At 42.1% G+C, this 17740-nt stretch overlaps 1 protein-coding gene across 1 annotated transcript in view; it reads left to right on the forward strand.

The window, feature by feature from the left end:
* The first annotated feature begins 8790 nt into the window (after positions 1 to 8790).
* Tnpo1 (transportin 1) overlaps positions 8791 to 17740 on the forward strand; it is a 98513-nt gene continuing 89563 nt past the window's right edge. The window contains exon 1 of the mRNA XM_042690801.1: positions 8791 to 8923. Within this exon, the coding sequence (XP_042546735.1) occupies positions 8909 to 8923 (15 nt within the window). The 5' untranslated portion in view covers positions 8791 to 8908. The remainder of the gene's footprint in view (positions 8924 to 17740) is intronic.

Raw genomic sequence — 17740 nt, forward strand, 5'->3', positions numbered from 1 at the left:
GGTGGGGGTGGGCAGTCCGGAGACAGGAAAGATGGCAAAGAGCAGCTTTATGTATTTTAAATAATAGTAATAACTGCAGGCATTTGATAAGAACTTTACAAGTGTAGAATCATCTAATCCACTAATATTCTCATCATACTAATAAGGAAACTAAGACTTTCCAAAGCTTCACTGACATCTCCAAAATGCAAAACCAGGCTTTGAACCTACAGAAACCTTGCATTAAAGCTTTGACTTCAACTTTCATGTTTATTGCTTTTTTTTTTATTTTTGCCAGTCCTGGGGCTTGAACTCAGGGCCTGGGCACTGTCCTTGAACTGCTGCTACTTCTTCCTCCTCCTCCCCCTCCCTCTCTCCCTCCTCCTCCTCTTCCTTTTCCTCCTTCTCCTCCTCTTCTTCTTTGCTCAAGGCTAACACTCTACCACTGGAGCCATAGTGCCACTTCTGGCTTTTTCTGTTTATGTGGTACTGAGGAATTGAACCCAGGGCTTCATGCAAGCTAGGAAAGCAATCTAGCACTAAGCTACATTCCCAGCCCCCTGTTCACTGCTTCTTAAAGAAAAGGGAATCCAAGTTTCATGTGTGGGTACAGAATAAAGCTGATCAAATGGTAAATTTGTAATATGTGTCACTTAAAAGATATATTCCTCAAAAGTCTTATACATTAAAATTAAAATTAAACTTAGAAATATTACAGAGGGACTAGAAGTGGTCTCCTGGACAGAAATCCGTGCAAGGCATTGTCCATCATTCACAAAGATTTTACCATTTTTGCTGTTGACTACCATTCCTAGACTTTTAACATTTCAAAATATAAGACATTAGCTGATATCTTTTAACAAGTTTCAGAAGTTATCAGCCATTATTTCTTTGACATTTCTTTTTAATCTCCACTCTTTCTTTTATCCTTCTAGGAGGTCTGATGATATATGTTAGATTTTATAATCACTTAGTCCATGAGACTTCTGTGTATGTGTGTGTGTGGGGGGGGAGGGGGTTCTGTCTATTCGTTTTTTGTTAGTCGGGATAATTTCTATTTACAAGTTCCCTGGTTTTCTTTTTTTCCTTTCTCCTCTATTCTGTGACCAAACCCATCCACATATCCTATTATGATCATTATATTTTCAGTCCTAAAGTTCTCTTTTTCTTTATATCTTCCATTTCTTGCTGAAAATTTCTATTTTGTACAATTTTTTCAAGTGTTTTCATATTGCTTGATTAAGTATTTCTCACATCTGCCTTAAAATCTTTGCCAGATAGTTCTTTTTCTTGGTTTGTTCTCTATTATTTTTTTCCATGTAATTGGAGATCTTCCTAGTTTGTTTTGTTTTGTTTTGTTTTGTTTTTTGGGTCTGATTGTGGGGCCTGAACTCTGGGCCTGGGCGGTGTCCCTCAGCTCTTCAGCTCAAGGCTAGCGCTCTACCACTTGAGCCACAGCGTCACTTCCAGCTTTTTTCTTTTTTGCTTATGTGGTGCTGAGGAATCGAACCCAGGGCCTCATGCATGCAAGGCAAGTACTCTACCGCTGAGCCACCTTCCCAGTCCCATCTTCCTAGTTCTTGATGAATAATTTTCGCTTGAAACCTGGGCCTTTGGGCTGTTATGAAATTTTGAAAAAAAAGTTAAGTATTCCTTTTAGCTGGATTTTTCTGACACGGTGCTGGCATGGTAAGTGGGATAGGGAGCAGGGACCTATTACTGCCAGTTTGGCAAAGAAGCCTGAGTTCTTTACTTGGCCTTCATTGATACCCAAGATGGGAGGCCCCTCATTACTATCTTGGGATGATGAGACCTTGCATCATTACTTGATCTTCTCTGACATCATACAGGGGAAGATGAATTGAGAGTGATTTGTTATAGATTAGTGAGGGTAGAATTCTAAGCTCTTGAATAAACTTTTGCTAGCAAGAGTGGGTTAGGATCACAATTTAGTAGTAGTAGTAGTAGTAGTCGTCGTCGTCGTCGTTGTCATCATTGTCATCATCATAGGGCTTGAACTCTGGGCCTGGGTGCTGTCCCTCTGCTTTTCAGCTCAAGGTGAGTGCCCTACCACTTGAGCCATCGTGTCATTTCCAGTTTTCTGGTGGTTTATTGGAAACAAGAGTTTCATGGACTTTCCTGCCTGGGCTGGCTTTGAACCATGATCCTCAGATCTCAGCTTCCTGGGTAGTAGATGTGAGCCATTGGTGCCCAGCTAAGATCCTTCATCTTTTGTTTTTGTTTCTGTTTTTGTGCCAGTCCTGGGACTTCAACGCAGGACCTGGGTACCATCCCTGAACTTCTTTTGCTCAAAGCTAGCAACTCTACCGAGCTTGAGCTACAGTCCCACTTCCAGCTTTTTTTGCTTATGTTGTATTGGGGGAATTGAACCTAAGGCTTCATGAGTGCTAGGCAAGCACTCTACCACTAAGCCACATCCTTGTTTTGATGGGAGTCTTTTCTGTGTCAGTGGTATGTTGAAGTTGTTGGTTAAGTTTGGGATATTATGAGATAGGATAGACTATGAAACAAAAAAGAAAACTCAGAAAATTAACTATCATGTTGTTCATTTGGTTCCCAGGCCCTAACTAGTCTGTTTTCTCTATAGCTTTTGGCATTTTCTTATGCTATGTTTTACATGTAACATTCAGGACTTTCAGCTGTACTTATTGGGAAGAACAGGATAACAATGTCTATTCCTGTTTTCCACAACTGGAAGTCTGAGTAGACCCTTTTATAAATAGAGTCATATGTTAATCACTAGGAGGTATTAATAGTAAAAGGAACTTTGAAATTAATCTTCTCCTGGTTAATAATAACACCTTGATTTGTCACTTTATAAATAGACTTGCTTCAAAGGAGAAATATCTACAGATTATTTACACATTTTGGGATATTGACTATGCCTGTTGTATTTCAATATTTGAATTAAAATTCTTCTAAATTGGGCTTGGAATGTGGCTTAATGGTAGAGTGCTTGCCTAGCATTCATGAAGTCCTGCGTTCGATTCCTCCATACCACATAAACAGAAAAAGCCTGAAGTGACTCCATGGGTCAAGTGGTAGAGCGCTAGCCTTGGGCAAAAGAAGCTCAGGGACAGCCCAGGCCCCGAGTTCAAGCCCCAGGACTGGCAAAAATTCTAACTAATTATTTTAAAACATTTTTTTTCCTGGGCTGGGAAGGTGGCTCAGTGGTAGAGTGCTTGCCTTGCATGCATGAGGCCCTGGGTTTGATTCCTTAGAAGTGGTGCTATGGCTCAAGTGGTAGAGTGCTAGCCTTGAGCTGAAGAGCTGAGGGACAGCGCCCAGGCCCAGAGTTCAGGCCTACGACCGACAAAAAATATATATATATATATACTTTTTTTTCCTTAGCTGGACACCAGTAGCTCATGCCTGTCATCCTAGCTACTCAGAAGGCTGAGATCTGAGGGTCACGGTTCAAAGCCAGCCTTGGCAGAAAAGTCCATGAGACTCTTATCTCCAATTAACCACCAGAAAACTGGAAGTGGCACTGTGGCTTAAGTGGTAGAGCACTTGCCTTGAGCTGAAGAGCTCAGGGACAGCCCCCAGGCCCAGAGTTCAAGCTCCAGGATTGACCAAAAATAAATAAAAAATTTAAAAAAAATTCCTTAATGGCAACCTGAAGATGTTTCCAAGATAAGATAATTCCTTAAACTGTCCAGTGTTAAAACATATGAACATTTCTATGTCATTCCAGAAGTATATTTGGAAACAATATTTTTGAGAACTACTCTATCTTAAAGCTCGCCAATATCTAAAGAAATTATTTCACTTACTGGGTTTCTATATCTCACTAATAATTGCCTTTTTAAATATTTATTTGACTTGATTTCTTCTGATCCTGACCAACCAGTCAACCAAATCTCCTGTCAACTGAATTTCTTGTGTCCCTTCCTAAATCAGATATGGAAATTATATTTTGGTTCTCTTTTTTCCAGAAAGGGCTATTCTCAGCACAAAGCAGATATAGAAGATGGGACTGGGCTGGGAAGGTGGCTCAGTGGGAGAGTGCTTGCCTCACATGCATGAGGCTTGAGGGGTTTGATTCCTCAGCACTACATAAGCAGAAAAAGCCAGAAGTGGGTGCTGTGGCTCAGGTGGTAGAGGGCTAGCCTTGATCTGAAGAGTTGAGGGACAGCGCCCAGCCCAAGCCCCAGAGTTCAAGCCCCATGACTGACAGAAAAAAAAGAAAATGGAACCATTGACCCTTTTAAGAGTAAAAGGTGTGTGTGGGGGGGTAGTTGTGGAGATGGGAGAGAAGGGATGGTAGGGGGAAAACAAAGGAGGAGGCAACAATACTCAATAGGAAATCCCTCTGTATAGGATTTTTACAATAAAAAGTACTAAAAAAAGATTAAAAGGTATGAAAGTCTTTTTTGGGGGGGGGCAGGGGGAAGCAAGATAGATAAGATTAGGAGACAGGAAAGTTATATTATTTTTAACAAATATCAAAGGACCTAAAATCAGGAAGTCAACTGAAAAAGCAGATCAGCTCCTAGCATAATTGGGCAGGTACTGAGGATTGAACACAGGCCTGGGCACTGTCCTTGACCTTATTTGCTCAAACAAGATACCCTTTGAGCCACAGCTCTATTTCCAGCTTTTCCTTGGTTAATTGGAGATAAGAGTCTCAAGAACTTTCTTGCCAGGGCTAGCCTCAAGCTGTGATCCTCAGATCTCAGCCTAAGTAGCTAGGATTACAAGCAGTGAACCACAGGCACCTCCCTGCCTCTTGTAGCATAATTTCTTTTTTTTTTTTGGTTCCGGTCCTGGGGCCCAACTCTGGGCCTGGGCGCTGTTCCTCAGCTCTTCAGCTCAAGGCTAGCACTCTACCACTTGAGCCACAGTGCCACTTCCGGCTTTTTCTGCTTATGTGGTGCTGAGGAATCGAACCCAGGGCCTCATGCATGCAAGGCAAGTGCTCTACCATTGAGCCACCTTCCCAGCCCCCATAAATTCTTTTTAATGGTAAGTTATAATATAAGAAGATACAGACAGGCCTATATAGATCTGTCATTTTTTGAAATTGTAAAAATCTGGGAACTTTTTGTGAATGGTAGACAAAAAGAATAAAAGAGCCTAGTGCCAGTGGCTCAGGTCTGTAATCGTAGCTACTCAGGAGGCTGAGATCTGAGGATCCTGGTTCAAAGCCAGCCTAGGCACCAAAGTCCGTGATATTCTTATCTCTAATAAACCACCAGAAAACCGGAAGTGGCACTGTAGCTCAAGTGGTAGAGCGCTCGCCTTGAGCTGAAGAGCTGAGGGATAGCTGACTGATAAAAGAAAAAAAAAAAAGAATAAAAGATATATCTGGCAAAAGGAGGTCCTGAAGGTCACCTAGGCTCTGGGTGAAACTCACCCTTCTTATCCAATCTGAAAAAATGTCTAATTATTAGAGAACTTATATTTGAACAGCTGAAAAAGCATAAAAGCTATAGATTAAAAACCTTCAATCCAGTCTGTAAGGTTTTCCCTTTTTCTATTTCTATGTAACCCTGTTAGATACTATATACTTGCTAAAACTTTTCAAAAGAACATCTATCAATAAATTTTTAACTTCCAGATTTGGGGGAGGGAGAGTCAGTACTAGGGTTTGAACTTGTGCCTTGAGCTTGTAAAGCAAGTGCTTTACCATTCAAGTCATACCTTATCCCGTTTTTGTGTCAGATACTTTTCTTTTCTTTGGTGGGATGTGGAGGGATACTGTCCCTGAGCTTTTTTGCTCATGGCTAGTGCTCTACCACTTTGAACCACAGTTCCACTTCTGGTTTTCTGGTGGTTAATCGGAAATAAGAGTCTCAGGGACTTTTCTGCACAGGGTTGATTTGAACCTTGCTCCTCAGATCTCAGCCTCCCTGACTAGCTATAATTACAGGCCACCAATACCCAGGTATGTCAGTTATTTTTTAAATTAAATTTTAAAAAATTGTTAATGTGGTACTGAAGAATCAAACCCAGGGACTCATGTATGCTAGGCAAGCACTCTACACTAAGCCACATTCTTAGCTCTGTGTCAATTTTTTTTTTCCAGTCCTGAGGCTTGAACTCAAGGCCTGGGCACTGTCCCTGAGCTTCTTTTGCTCAAGGATAGCACTCTACCACTTGAGCTTCTTATGATTGTGTGATTCTCAGGAATCAAACCCAGGGCTTCATGTATGCTAAACAAGCAATCTATCAGTAAGCCACATTCCCAGCCCTGTGTGTTTATTTTTGTTGTTGTTGTTGTTGGTTGTGAGGCCTCAACTCAGGGTTTGGGAACTGTCCCTCAGCTATTCAGCTCAAGGCTAGCACTTTACCACTTGAGCCACAGTGTCACTTTTGGCTTTTTCTGCTTTTGTGGCACTGAGGAATTGAACCTAGGGCCTCATGCATGCAAGGCAAGCACTCTACCACTGAGCCACCTTCCCAGCCCCTTTTTTTTTTTTTGGTGGGTCATGGGGCTTGAAGTCTGGGCCTGAGCACTGTCCCTCAGCTCTTCAGCTCAAGGCTAGAGCTCTACCACTTGAGCTATAGCACCACTTCCCGTTTTCTGGTGGATTATTGGAGATAAGAATTTCACGGACTTTTCTGCCCGGGCTGGCTTTGAATCATGATCCTCAGATCTCAGCCTCCTGATTATAGGCGTGAGCCACCGGGGCCTGGCCCAGCTTTTTTTGCCGGTTGTGGGGCTTGAACTCTGGGCCTGGGCGCTGTCCCTCAGCTCTTCAGCTCAAGGCTAGAGCCCTACCACTTGAGCCACAGCACCACTTGCGGCTTTGAGTCACAGCACCACTTGGGGCTTTTTCTGCATATGTGGTACTGAGGAATCGAACCCAGGGCCTCATGCATGCAAGGCAAGCACTCTACCACTGAGTCACCTTCCCAGCCCATCCAGCCCCTATTTTTTAAGATAGAGTTTTGCTTTACTCCTCAACTGACCCTGATCTATTCAACACAGAACTATTTTATGTTAACAGTTCCAATCACTTTCATTCAGGTTTTAAAAAGAATGCTTTTTATTTGCCTAATCTCAATTTTGTATCATCTGACAATCAAGATTTCTTTCAAAATTTACTTGAGCTAAATAATGTTTAATTTTTGACCAATTTATTTGAACTATTTCCAAATTATTATTAATTCAAATTACTTTTAGGTGAATTTCTTACTAACTGCTGAGTCAGTAGCTCTTTACAACTATCATTATTTGCTGTCTAGAGATTTTACAAGTATTTCTTTTACAAAATTTCTGTGTGTGTGTGTACATACAGTCCAGTACTGGGGCTTGAATTCAGGCCTCTTGTTTTCATTTGGCTTCTTTGCTCAAGGCTATTGTTTTACCTTTTGAGCCACACTACTTTTTGTTGGTTAAATGGAGGTAGGTCACATGAACTTTTCTGCCTAGGCTACCTTTGAACCACAATCCTCAGATTTCAGCCTTCTGAGTAGCTAGGAGTACAGGGGTGACCCACCAGAACCTGGCTAACACTCTTTTTGTCCTGATTTACCTAGGTACTCATTCTACAAAACAATTTTTCAAATAGAAAATAAATGTTTTGTATAGTTACAGGTAATTTTCCCTGTAGACACATTAAACTTACATTTAGGAAGTGTTATTTATTTTTCTTAGATATAGATTCCTATTTGGAAGCTTTTTTCACACATGCTAGATATCCAGTAGCTATCAAGTTAACATTAGAAAATATTGAAACTGTATTGTTTGGTTATTTAAAATATTTATTTAATGTGTTCCACGGATTAAAATGGTCTTTTAGTTTCAAAATTTAAGTTAAATAAACTAGATGTTTCTGTAAAATGATTGCTATTACAAATATAATTATTAACGGGTTTATTAACAAACAAGCTGTCTTTGTAAAAGTTTCACAAGACTTTCTAAGATGTCCTGTAATCTAGAAAGTATTAGAAGGCAACATTTTCAAAACGAGTACACTTTTAAGAAAGATAGTGGAATAGCAGGCACTTTTACACGTACTACACGAGGAATATTTTCGCATCGTCTTAGGAAAGAACGAGCATGTTGCTCTGCAAAGTTTAAATATTCATATCCAGTAAACTTATAGCTATAAGAAAAATGGGGGAGCTGATACGAATTCAAGAGCATTCTTTGACCGAGGTATAAAATGTCTACCTCGCTCCCATTTTGTATTATTTTATTGGACGTTAGAATATCCTTTTCCCATGATGGCTGGTTAAGGAGAGAGGGCAAAGAAACTGGTTTATATGAGATACAGCATTGATCGTGTAAGACGTAATTTTATGTCTTGATTTTGAACCGGTTTTCCGCTAGATACACCATACTTGTACTAAGCAGCCAGCTGTCCCCGACATCCATCTCCGCTGCCATTTCTGCTTTCTTTTTTCCCCAGAGAAGTTGCAATTGTGTGCTCGTGTGATCAGCGGCGTGTTCGGTACCAAACAGGCTCCCGGGGTCGGCTGTCACCCGGGGTCACGGCTGGGGCGGTCCTTACGTGATCACACTCGCTGTCCCTTTTGCTCGGGTGAGGGGCCCACCGCGCCGGGAAGAGTCCGCTGCGGCCGGGCCGGGGGAGAGCCACAGGCTCAGGGCTGGTGTGTCGGCCGCAGGAGGCGCGAGCCTCCGTGAGTCCAGCTCAGGGCCGAGGCCCGTGGCGGCAAGCCGGCTGGGAAACCGCTGTCGCGCGCCGCCTCTCACTCGACGCAAACCCGCAGGCCAGGGCCAACCCAGGCCGCGGTTTTCCCCAGCCGGAGCCCCAATCCCGCCGCCGTCGCCAAGGCGACCGCCGCCGAATGTTCCCGCGGCGGGCTCCGCCCCCTGGCCAATCGGACCGAGGCTCGCCCGAGCCCAGATTCTCTTTGTTCCGCAGCCATTTCAGGCCCCGGACTGGAGGCAGCGACGCTTCGGCGGAAGGCCCGAGCGCCGGAGGCCTCTGGGATGGTGTGGGACCGGGTAGGTGGCGTGAGGGTGCGCAGCCGGGGCCTGCAGGGGCGGGAGCGGAGGCTGGGGAGTTCCAAAGCCGCCGGAGGAGCAGCGCCGGGCCGGCCCGGCCTCCCCGGGCCCGCCCGGCCGTTTGGAGCCCGGCGGCGGCGGCGGCGCGGTTCGAAGCCCAACAGCTGCCGCCCCGGGCGCCCTGCGGGGCCCGGTAGGGACCGCCTCGGTCCTTCGGGAGCGCTGGCTCGCAGCCCGGAGCCCGTTAGGGGCGACGGGAAGGAAAGGCCGCTGCTCGGGAGGGCTGGCCTGGCCCCCACGTCCGCAGGGGAAGCCGCGGCGGACGGCCGCTCGGGACGCGGGCTTGCGGCCGCTGGGTCCGGGCTGGCTGCCGGCGGCGCGCCGGGCTTTGTCCCGCCGTGGTTTCGCCTCTCCCCGCGGGTCTGCGGGCCACACGCCGTGTGGACGTGACCGTGTGTGTACACGCACGCACACGGGGGTGCGCGTGTCGTGGGTTGTGCTGGTCCTTTCCTCGGCTCCGAGCGCCGCCCGGCACCGGGCGCCGCCGCCGCCGCCGTGAAGCCGCCTCGCTCAGGGAAGGGCTTTTCTTCCTGGCAGAACGATCTCGGGTTGTTTACTGACGTAAACAACAACAGCAACACAATCGACCGGAGTTGGCCGGAACTGCTTACCGTTTAAATCTGTTATCCGACTCACTAATCAGGTTGGGCCTTCCAGTTGGAAGTTGGAGGCTGTCCTCGAATTGATGTTAACAGTATGGAGCCCGGTTTTCTAACAGGGCTGACGAATACATCCCCCGCCCCCTTAAAGAAGGGATCCATTTTAAACGCTAGGTGTGGAGTATGATAGGTATCTGGAAAGAATCAGGTTGTGAGACAGCTGGCCGTGCTTTGTGTGTGTGTGTGTAAGATAACACAAGTCCCTGCTAATTTTTAATAGATTTTTTTCATATTAGATTAAAAACTTTAATTTTAGAGCTGTAAGGAAATGTAGTGAAGTAGAGGATTCAGTCTTCGGAGAAAGCATTCTGTTTTCCTTGGATTCCCCCCCCCTCCCCGCCCTTCTATCTTGCCCAGTTATTACCAGAGAATGGCTCGCCCAAGTTAAAAACTTTCTCTTTTGCAAAAGAAATGGTGTCGATTTTTCATCCTCTCTCTCTCTCTCTTTTTTTCCTAATTGACATAAGCTTTTCATGTGCTGCATCACGTTGTATAAATAAATGTATACATTGTTGGGCAGTAGGATTTTTACTTCTGTGCTTTAACCAGCCTGTTGAAGTGTTAGTGCTCCATTTTCTTTTCCCTAAAAGGGGGCCTCCACCTTGGATTAGACTTAAATAGTTGCATCATCCTAGTCAGGATTTTTTTAATTGTACTTGTTCCTCTACTGACAAAAGCCATTTGCTATTGTAGGTGAAATTATGATATTCTGACTGCAATATTTTTCCAATGTCAACACTTACTCATTGTTTTTATGGCTGTGGTTTTTCTTACATGTGCAGTGTTAAAGCCATTGTATGAACGGGTTTTCTAAGTTACATTAAAATGCAAAATCTTATATTTAGAAGAATTTCTTGGGTTTGTTAACCATGTTGGAGTCTGCATTTTTTTTCCTTTTTAAGAAATATGGTTATAAAAGAAGCCAAACCAAGTTACATATAGGCAAGAGTTATTTTTACTGATTGTGGTGTAAAAACTATGAATATTTCTTCCTGTGATTGATATTTGAATATCTGTTAGTTCCCAGAGGGTCCTGTTACCCCCAAAACAGTTTGAAAAAACTGAATCAAAGTGGTTAACTGATGAGGTTTTTAAAAGCAACAAAGAGCAATGCGAAAAAGAGAGTGAAATTTTCCATGTTGAGGATCTTTCTTGGTTCAGCTATTGAATTAGTAGATACCGGCTGAATGGCAAATGAGGAAGACCCGTAGGTTATAGAGAGGATGAATGTTACCTTGCAGACCTATATTGGTAAGAGTGGCAACTGTTACTGTGTTAAGTATAGGTGGGGATTAAGAAGGAAAAGTTCTAAAAGCCAGGTTTGATTGGGTTGTCTCCAGACTTCCATGCTAGATAGGGTTCTCTGAATCTCTGTCAGTTTGTGTAATAAATAAGGATATTAGCATTTAAGAGTCAATAGCCAGCCGGATGCCCATGGCTCACACCTGTAATCCTAACTACTCAGGAAGCTGAGGAAGAGCAAGGTTTGAAGCCAGCCTGGGTAAGAAAGCCTGTGAAACTCTTACCTCCAATTTACCACCAAAAAATTGGAAGTGGACCTGTGGCTCAAGTAACAGCACTAGCCTTGAGCAACAAAGCTCAGGGACAGTGCCTAGGACCAGAGTTCTAGCCCTAGGATATATACACACATATACACATCACACATACACAAACACACACACGTTAATGGCCACATGAAATATTGGTATAGGAAATAGAGATGGAAGTTTTTGCCTTGCAGTATTCTCTTATTCCTAAAAGGCAATCAATGACAGAGCAAATATTTAAACTGGTAACTGAGAAGACCACAAGGTTTGGATTGATCATTTTTCATATTTAACTTCATAAAATAAAGCAAAACTTTTCAGTATAGCAATTAGGAGTTCTAAACAAAGACTACTGAGATTCAAATTTTAGCACCATCTGTGATTATCTGCATGACCTTGGGCAAGTTGCTTAATCTGACAGTACCTTGATTTTTTTTTAATCTCATATTTAAGGATTAAATGAGATAATTCAATAATCTCTCAGAACTCTGGCCTGTATAGTGAATACTCCGGAAATAATAAATCAATGTTACCAAGGTTCACCATTTTAGAAAACTATAGGAAGCCAGCAGTAAAATAGTAAAAATCTATGTGACAACTATGCAGTAACTACTAAAACCCTTTAGTACAGAAGTGGCACTGTGGCTCAAGTGGTAGAGTGCTAGCCTTGAGCAGAAACTCAGGGACAGTTCCCAGCCCCCGAGTTCAAGCCCCAGGACTGGCAAAAACAAAAAACAAAACTTCAGTGGATTCATCCAATATTTTTTCTGAATGTATTTGATTTTTACCCTGTTGATACTTATGGGAATAACCCTGTGTTCTGCTTTTTTTTAAATCTTGCTACCGTAATCTTTTATTCTACTATTGAATTATTTTGTCAGCGTCATTTAATGACTGTATGATGCTTGCGTGAATTTCTCAAGAGTTTCTAATTTTTTAATAGATACTACAGTCTCAAAATCTTTGTACATAAAACAATTTCTGTCTTAGATTATTTCCTTAAGATAGAGTTCCCTTGGGTGAAAATACTGCGTAAAGTATATGATGATACAAAGCTCACTGTCACGTTGCCTCAGGGAAAGTTTTTCTTGGTGTTTGGTTTTGTTGGTTTAGTTTTTATGAGACAGAATCCCAGGCTGGTTTCAGACCTGGATTCTCCTATCTCAGTTTTTCCAGTTCTGTGATTACAGGTCTGCTCTGCCACACTGGGCTTGCTTCAGGAAATTTAACAATAGTATTAAAATAAATTGGAGCAACATAATATTTATTATCCCTGGTGATTGAGATAAAAAGGAAGAAAAAAAACAAACATGTTCTTGTAATGTGACAGGCATTATTTGGAGACATTAAGATACATTACTTTGTGATATACATAAATACACTTAGTATGTATAAGTAATACATAAACAACACAGAATGTATGTAGATAAATAATACACATTCTATATATGCTTTTATAAGCATTCTTATGCATTAACTTAGTCCAGTATTATACATGGAAGTTAATCCAGTCAGAAACCACATTACTAAGATGATTAACTGAGCTAGGAATAATAAATTGGTAAATTACAAAATTAAACCATGTAGAGCTTAACTTTCCACATATATTTAGAAAAGGAAAAAGAAATCTTTATATGAGATGTGATTGGTAATGAATATATAAAGCAGGATTTTAAAGTGAATGTAGGGCTGGGAAGGTGGCTCAGTGGTAGAGTGCTTGCCTTGCATGCCTGAGGCCCTGGGTTCGATTCCTCAGTACCACATAAGCAAAAAGAAAAAAGTTGAAATGGCGCTGTGGCTCAAGTGGTAGAGCGCTAGCCTTGAGCCGAAGAGCTGAGGGACAGGGCCCAGGCCCAGAGTTCAGGCCCCACGACCGGACCAAAAAAAATTAAAAAAAAAAAAAGTGAATGTAGCAAGTTCACATTTTTAGTAATGATCTCAACACAAATGGAAAAGAAAAAAGTCCACAAATCTGATTAAATTTGGTGACTAAGAAATTTAAAGGCTCACTAAATAATTAAAAAATATACTTGGTAAAACCCCTGGTATAACGTAAATGAAAGTCTCACTTACATAAGGGTCTTATGTTTTTTGCCTGGGACATGTCTAAGACCCCACATAGTTGGGATGACAGGTGTATGCCACTGCATCTGTAATGTTAGTTGAGATGAGTCTCACTAACTTTTTGTCTGTGCTGGCCTTGAACCGCAATCATATCTCTTCCTCCCAAGGAGCTAGAATTATATACGTGTACCGTGGCACCCAGTTCTTGTAAATGAAAGTCATTTAAGAAAAGAAATGATAGGGGTATTGTATAAGATTATAATCATCTGGGGCTGGGAAGGTGGCTCAGCGGTAGAGCGTTTGCCTTGCATGCATGAGGCCCTGGGTTCGATTCCTCAGCACCACATAAGCAAAAAGAAAAAAGCTGGAAGTGGAGCTGTGGCTCAAGTAGTAGTGTTAGCCTTGAGCTGAAGAGCTGAGGGACAGTGCCCAGGCCCAGAGTTCAGGCCCACGACCAGATCCCCCCCCCCAAAAAAAAAGATTATAATCATCTATAAACATAGAAGGTAATTTTTATATTGAAGATGAAACAAAAAAAGTATACAAGTTTGAGTTGCATCTTTGAGTTGACTCTGAAGATGCTGCAGTTACTGCAGTCCCTTCATTCTAGCTGCATAAATGACTATCATTGATGAGAGTGTTTATCCCAGAAAGGATACAGTTCCATTGCTCAGGTCTTAAGCAAGAAATTAGGGAAGAGAAACTGTTGAATATACTAAATGATTAGGAATAGGCGGTATCCATTAAATTTTAAAGAAATGAACCTGAAGTTCATTTTTAGAACCATCATTTATGTTTCCATTAAACTTTATATATTTTAAAATAAACCAAAATATAGTAGGTTATTTTGGCCAGAGCATAAGAGAATAGGGAAATAATTAGAAAAATGACAAACTATTAGAGACTTGGTGTACCTTTTATTAGTGCTAGGATTCTCTTTTGTATGTAGTAGTTGAATGCGTGTAGTTACAGGTTTTATGATATACACATAAGTTCTGGTAATAGACTGCTTACAGAGAGTGGAGGAATAGTTGGGGTATCTGCTAAAAGAGAAGCCCTATTTCACTGTATCAACAAAAGTAAGAACCTGCTATATTCTTGGAATTCTAAGCAAGTTCAGGGACCTGAAATGTATAGAATAGATTTTTCTATAGAGGAACAGAAAATTAATATGCTTTACTTGTGGCCATACCAACTCTGCCATTGTAGTACAAAGCAGAAAATGAAACCAAATTTGCCTGAAGGGCCTTTACTAGACAATCTTTAAAGTACAGTGCAGAGGGATTTGCGGGAAATGCAGTACCCTGGGCCTTGGGTTATTGGTATGAACCATTGAAAATTTGAACCGGGCACCAATGGCTCATACCTGTAATCCTAGCTACTCGAGGCTAGATTGAGGATCAGGATTTTAAGCCAGCCTGGGCAGGAAAGACCAAGAAGACTCTTATCTCCAATCTCAGAAAAAGCCAGAAGTAGAGCTGTGGCTCAAGTGGCGGAGGGCTAGCCTTGAGCAAAAGAAGGGACAATGCCTAGGCCCAGAGTTCAAGCCCCAGAACTGGAAAAGGAAGGAGGCAAGGGGAAAGAAGAAAGAAAATTTGAATTGAGGAATGACAGTTGTATGAACGATTAAAAACTAAATAGAGGGGCTGGGAAGGTGGCTCAGTGATAGAGCGCTTGCCTTGCAATGCATGAGGCCCTGGGTTCGATTCCTCAGCACCACATAAGCAAAAAGAAAAAAGCTGGAAGTGGCGCTGTGGCTCAAGTGGTAGAGCGCTAGCCTTGAGCTGAAGAGCTGAGGGACAGTGCCCAGGCCCAGAGTTCAGGCCCCACGACCAGACCTCCCCCCCCCCCAAAAAAAAGAGAGAACTAAATAGGCTTTAAAGGCATTGTAAATAAGAGGAAAACAATTCACTTTTTTTAAATGGGCAAGTTAAGGGAAGAAATAACAGCTAGTTGTTAAACATGAAGTAATGTTTTACCTTACCAGTAGGAAAATGTAAAGCATTTTACTTTGTCCCTGTGCAGCCATAGTAGCAAAAACAAAAATAGTTTAAAGCAAAACAACTTTTTGTTTATTTGTTTTGCAATTCTGGGGTTTGAGCTCCAGGCCTTTTGCTTGCTGGACCAGGTGTGCCACAGCCCCAGGCCTACTAAAATCATTCTTGATGGAGCTGTGGAGAAACACTAATGGGTATGAGGAGTTGCGAATGGAAGGAGGAATATGTGAGTATGGGAAGTGCTTGGATCTCATCAGTAACCACAGACTCTCCACTTTTTTGAGCCATTTTGTCTTTTGTACTCCATTTATAGAAGAGCCCCCTCTTTTCCTTGTTCTCTGCTCTCAACTCTTCATAATCTTCTATTTTGCCCCGAAGTCTACTGTCCATCATTTGCAAAATCCAGTCAACTTTTACACATTCCCTTCACTTTATTTTTTTGAAAAAAATTTTTTATTATAAAAGTGATATACAGAAGGGTTACAGTTACATAAGTCAGGTAAAGGGTACATTACTTTTTGGATAATATCATCCCTTCTCTCTCTTTAGCTTTTTGAGACAGTCTCATTTTGTAGCCCAACTGACTTTGAACTCAAGGATGTCCTTGTCTCTTGCCTTGTTAATGCTAGGCTTACAGGTGTGTGCTACCATGCCCAAGTTTTCCTTTAGTTTCTTGTTTCAATGGAAGTAGGGCTCTTTGATTGTTTATCTGAGCCTGGGTTGTTTGGTTGTTTTCCCACCTCTAAAAAAGTGGTAAGGAAAGATACATGCAAGTTACAGCTTTCACATATCCCTCCCCTCTCCTTCTCCCTCAAAATCTTTAACTTTGTGTTATGTGACAAAGACTCATTATGCTCTCTTTTCTCTATATTTCTCTCTTTTTTATATTTATATTATAAGGTCATAACTCGCGTGTTGAATTCTAACTACTCCTTTGATCCCCTTTCTTGCTTAGCTTGTTTGGCAAAACTCTAGACAAACCAACTCTTCAGCTGACATTGGGAGGATAGCAATTCAAGGCCAGCCTGAGCAGAAATTTTGAAAGGCTTCTTAATAATAGCTGGTGTAGGGTGCCTGTCACCCCAGCTATGCAGAAGGCTGTGATTGAGAGGATGTCCTCTCTAGATCATTGTAAGTGTACAATGTCTAATGTAAGTACTATGTATAAGGTTGTTAACACTGTATTATTTAGGAAAAGTCTGTATTTTATATAATCTCAGATTTTATTTCTCTTACTTTTCCCCTCAGTCCTGGGCTTTGAAGATCATAAAGCCTGGGCACTGTCCTTGAGGATTTTTTTTGCTCAAAGCTAGTATTCCTACCACTTGAGCCTCAACTCAATGCTGCTATTCAATGGTTAATTGGAGATGAGTTTCCTTGGATTTCGCTGCTCAGGCTGGCTTCCAACCTGGATCCTCAGATCTCAGTCTCCTGAGTAGCACCAGCCATTGGTGCCAGGCTTTATGTTTTTAATTTGTAACTAGTTGAATCCATGGATACAGAATCTATCCATACAGAGGTCAACTATTTCTCCTAAGAAGAATAAAAGCTTGTACTACTTATACACGTTTCTCCAAAGTTTTTATTTTCATTTGCAGCAGTATCTCCTTTGCCTTTCATTTCTCTGACCTGTTAAGTTAAAGTGCTCCAAGTCATAGTCTCTGACCCTGCCACCAACCAGTTGGAAATCTCATTCAATACATGGCTCTAAATGCATCAGTGAGTCCCAGAGTTAGGTCATTAGCTTCTCTACTGAATTCCAATGTGATATGTATAATTACCTTTCCCTTCCCCATTTCTGTAAATAACAATGCCATATTCTGTAGTTGGGCCAAAGTCATGGCGTTATTCTTGACTTTCTCTTCACTCTTCAAATTCATTCTTTTAGGACTTTTAGAACTCAAAACAGATCCAAGATCTTACCATACCTCCCTCCAGCTTATACCACTCTGGCACGTGCTCCTACAATGGTAACCTGTTGGATTAGTACAGTATGTTACTACCTGGTCTGCCTGTTCTACCCAAGCTGTTCCAAGTAGTGTTTTCTCAGCACAGCAATCAAAGACAGACTTTGTAACTTTTTCATTGAAGATCCAATGGCCTAAAGTATATGTTCTCTTGGGCTGGGAAGTTGGCTCAGTGGTAGAGCACTTGCCTTGCATGCCTGAGGCCCTGGGTTCGATTCCTCAGCACCACATAAGCAAAAAGAAAAATGCCAGAAGTGGTTCTGTGGCTCAAGTAGTAGAGTGCTAGCCTTGAGCTGAAGAGTTGAGGGACAGCACTCAGGCCCAGAGTTCAGGCCCCATGACTGGACCCAAAAAAAATAAAATAAAATAAAGTATATGTTCTCCCCAAATTGAAATCCTAACACTCGAGTGATAATATTGGACATGGGAACTTTGAGGATGATTAGGTCATAGAGGTGAAGTAGCCTTTATAAAACATCCCTTGTAAAAGATTCTTTGTCTCTTAAAGACACAGTAAGCAGGC

Source organism: Dipodomys spectabilis, unplaced genomic scaffold (genome assembly GCF_019054845.1).
Source record: "Dipodomys spectabilis isolate Male_0828 unplaced genomic scaffold, ASM1905484v1 ptg000140l, whole genome shotgun sequence".
NCBI lineage: Eukaryota > Metazoa > Chordata > Mammalia > Rodentia > Heteromyidae > Dipodomys > Dipodomys spectabilis.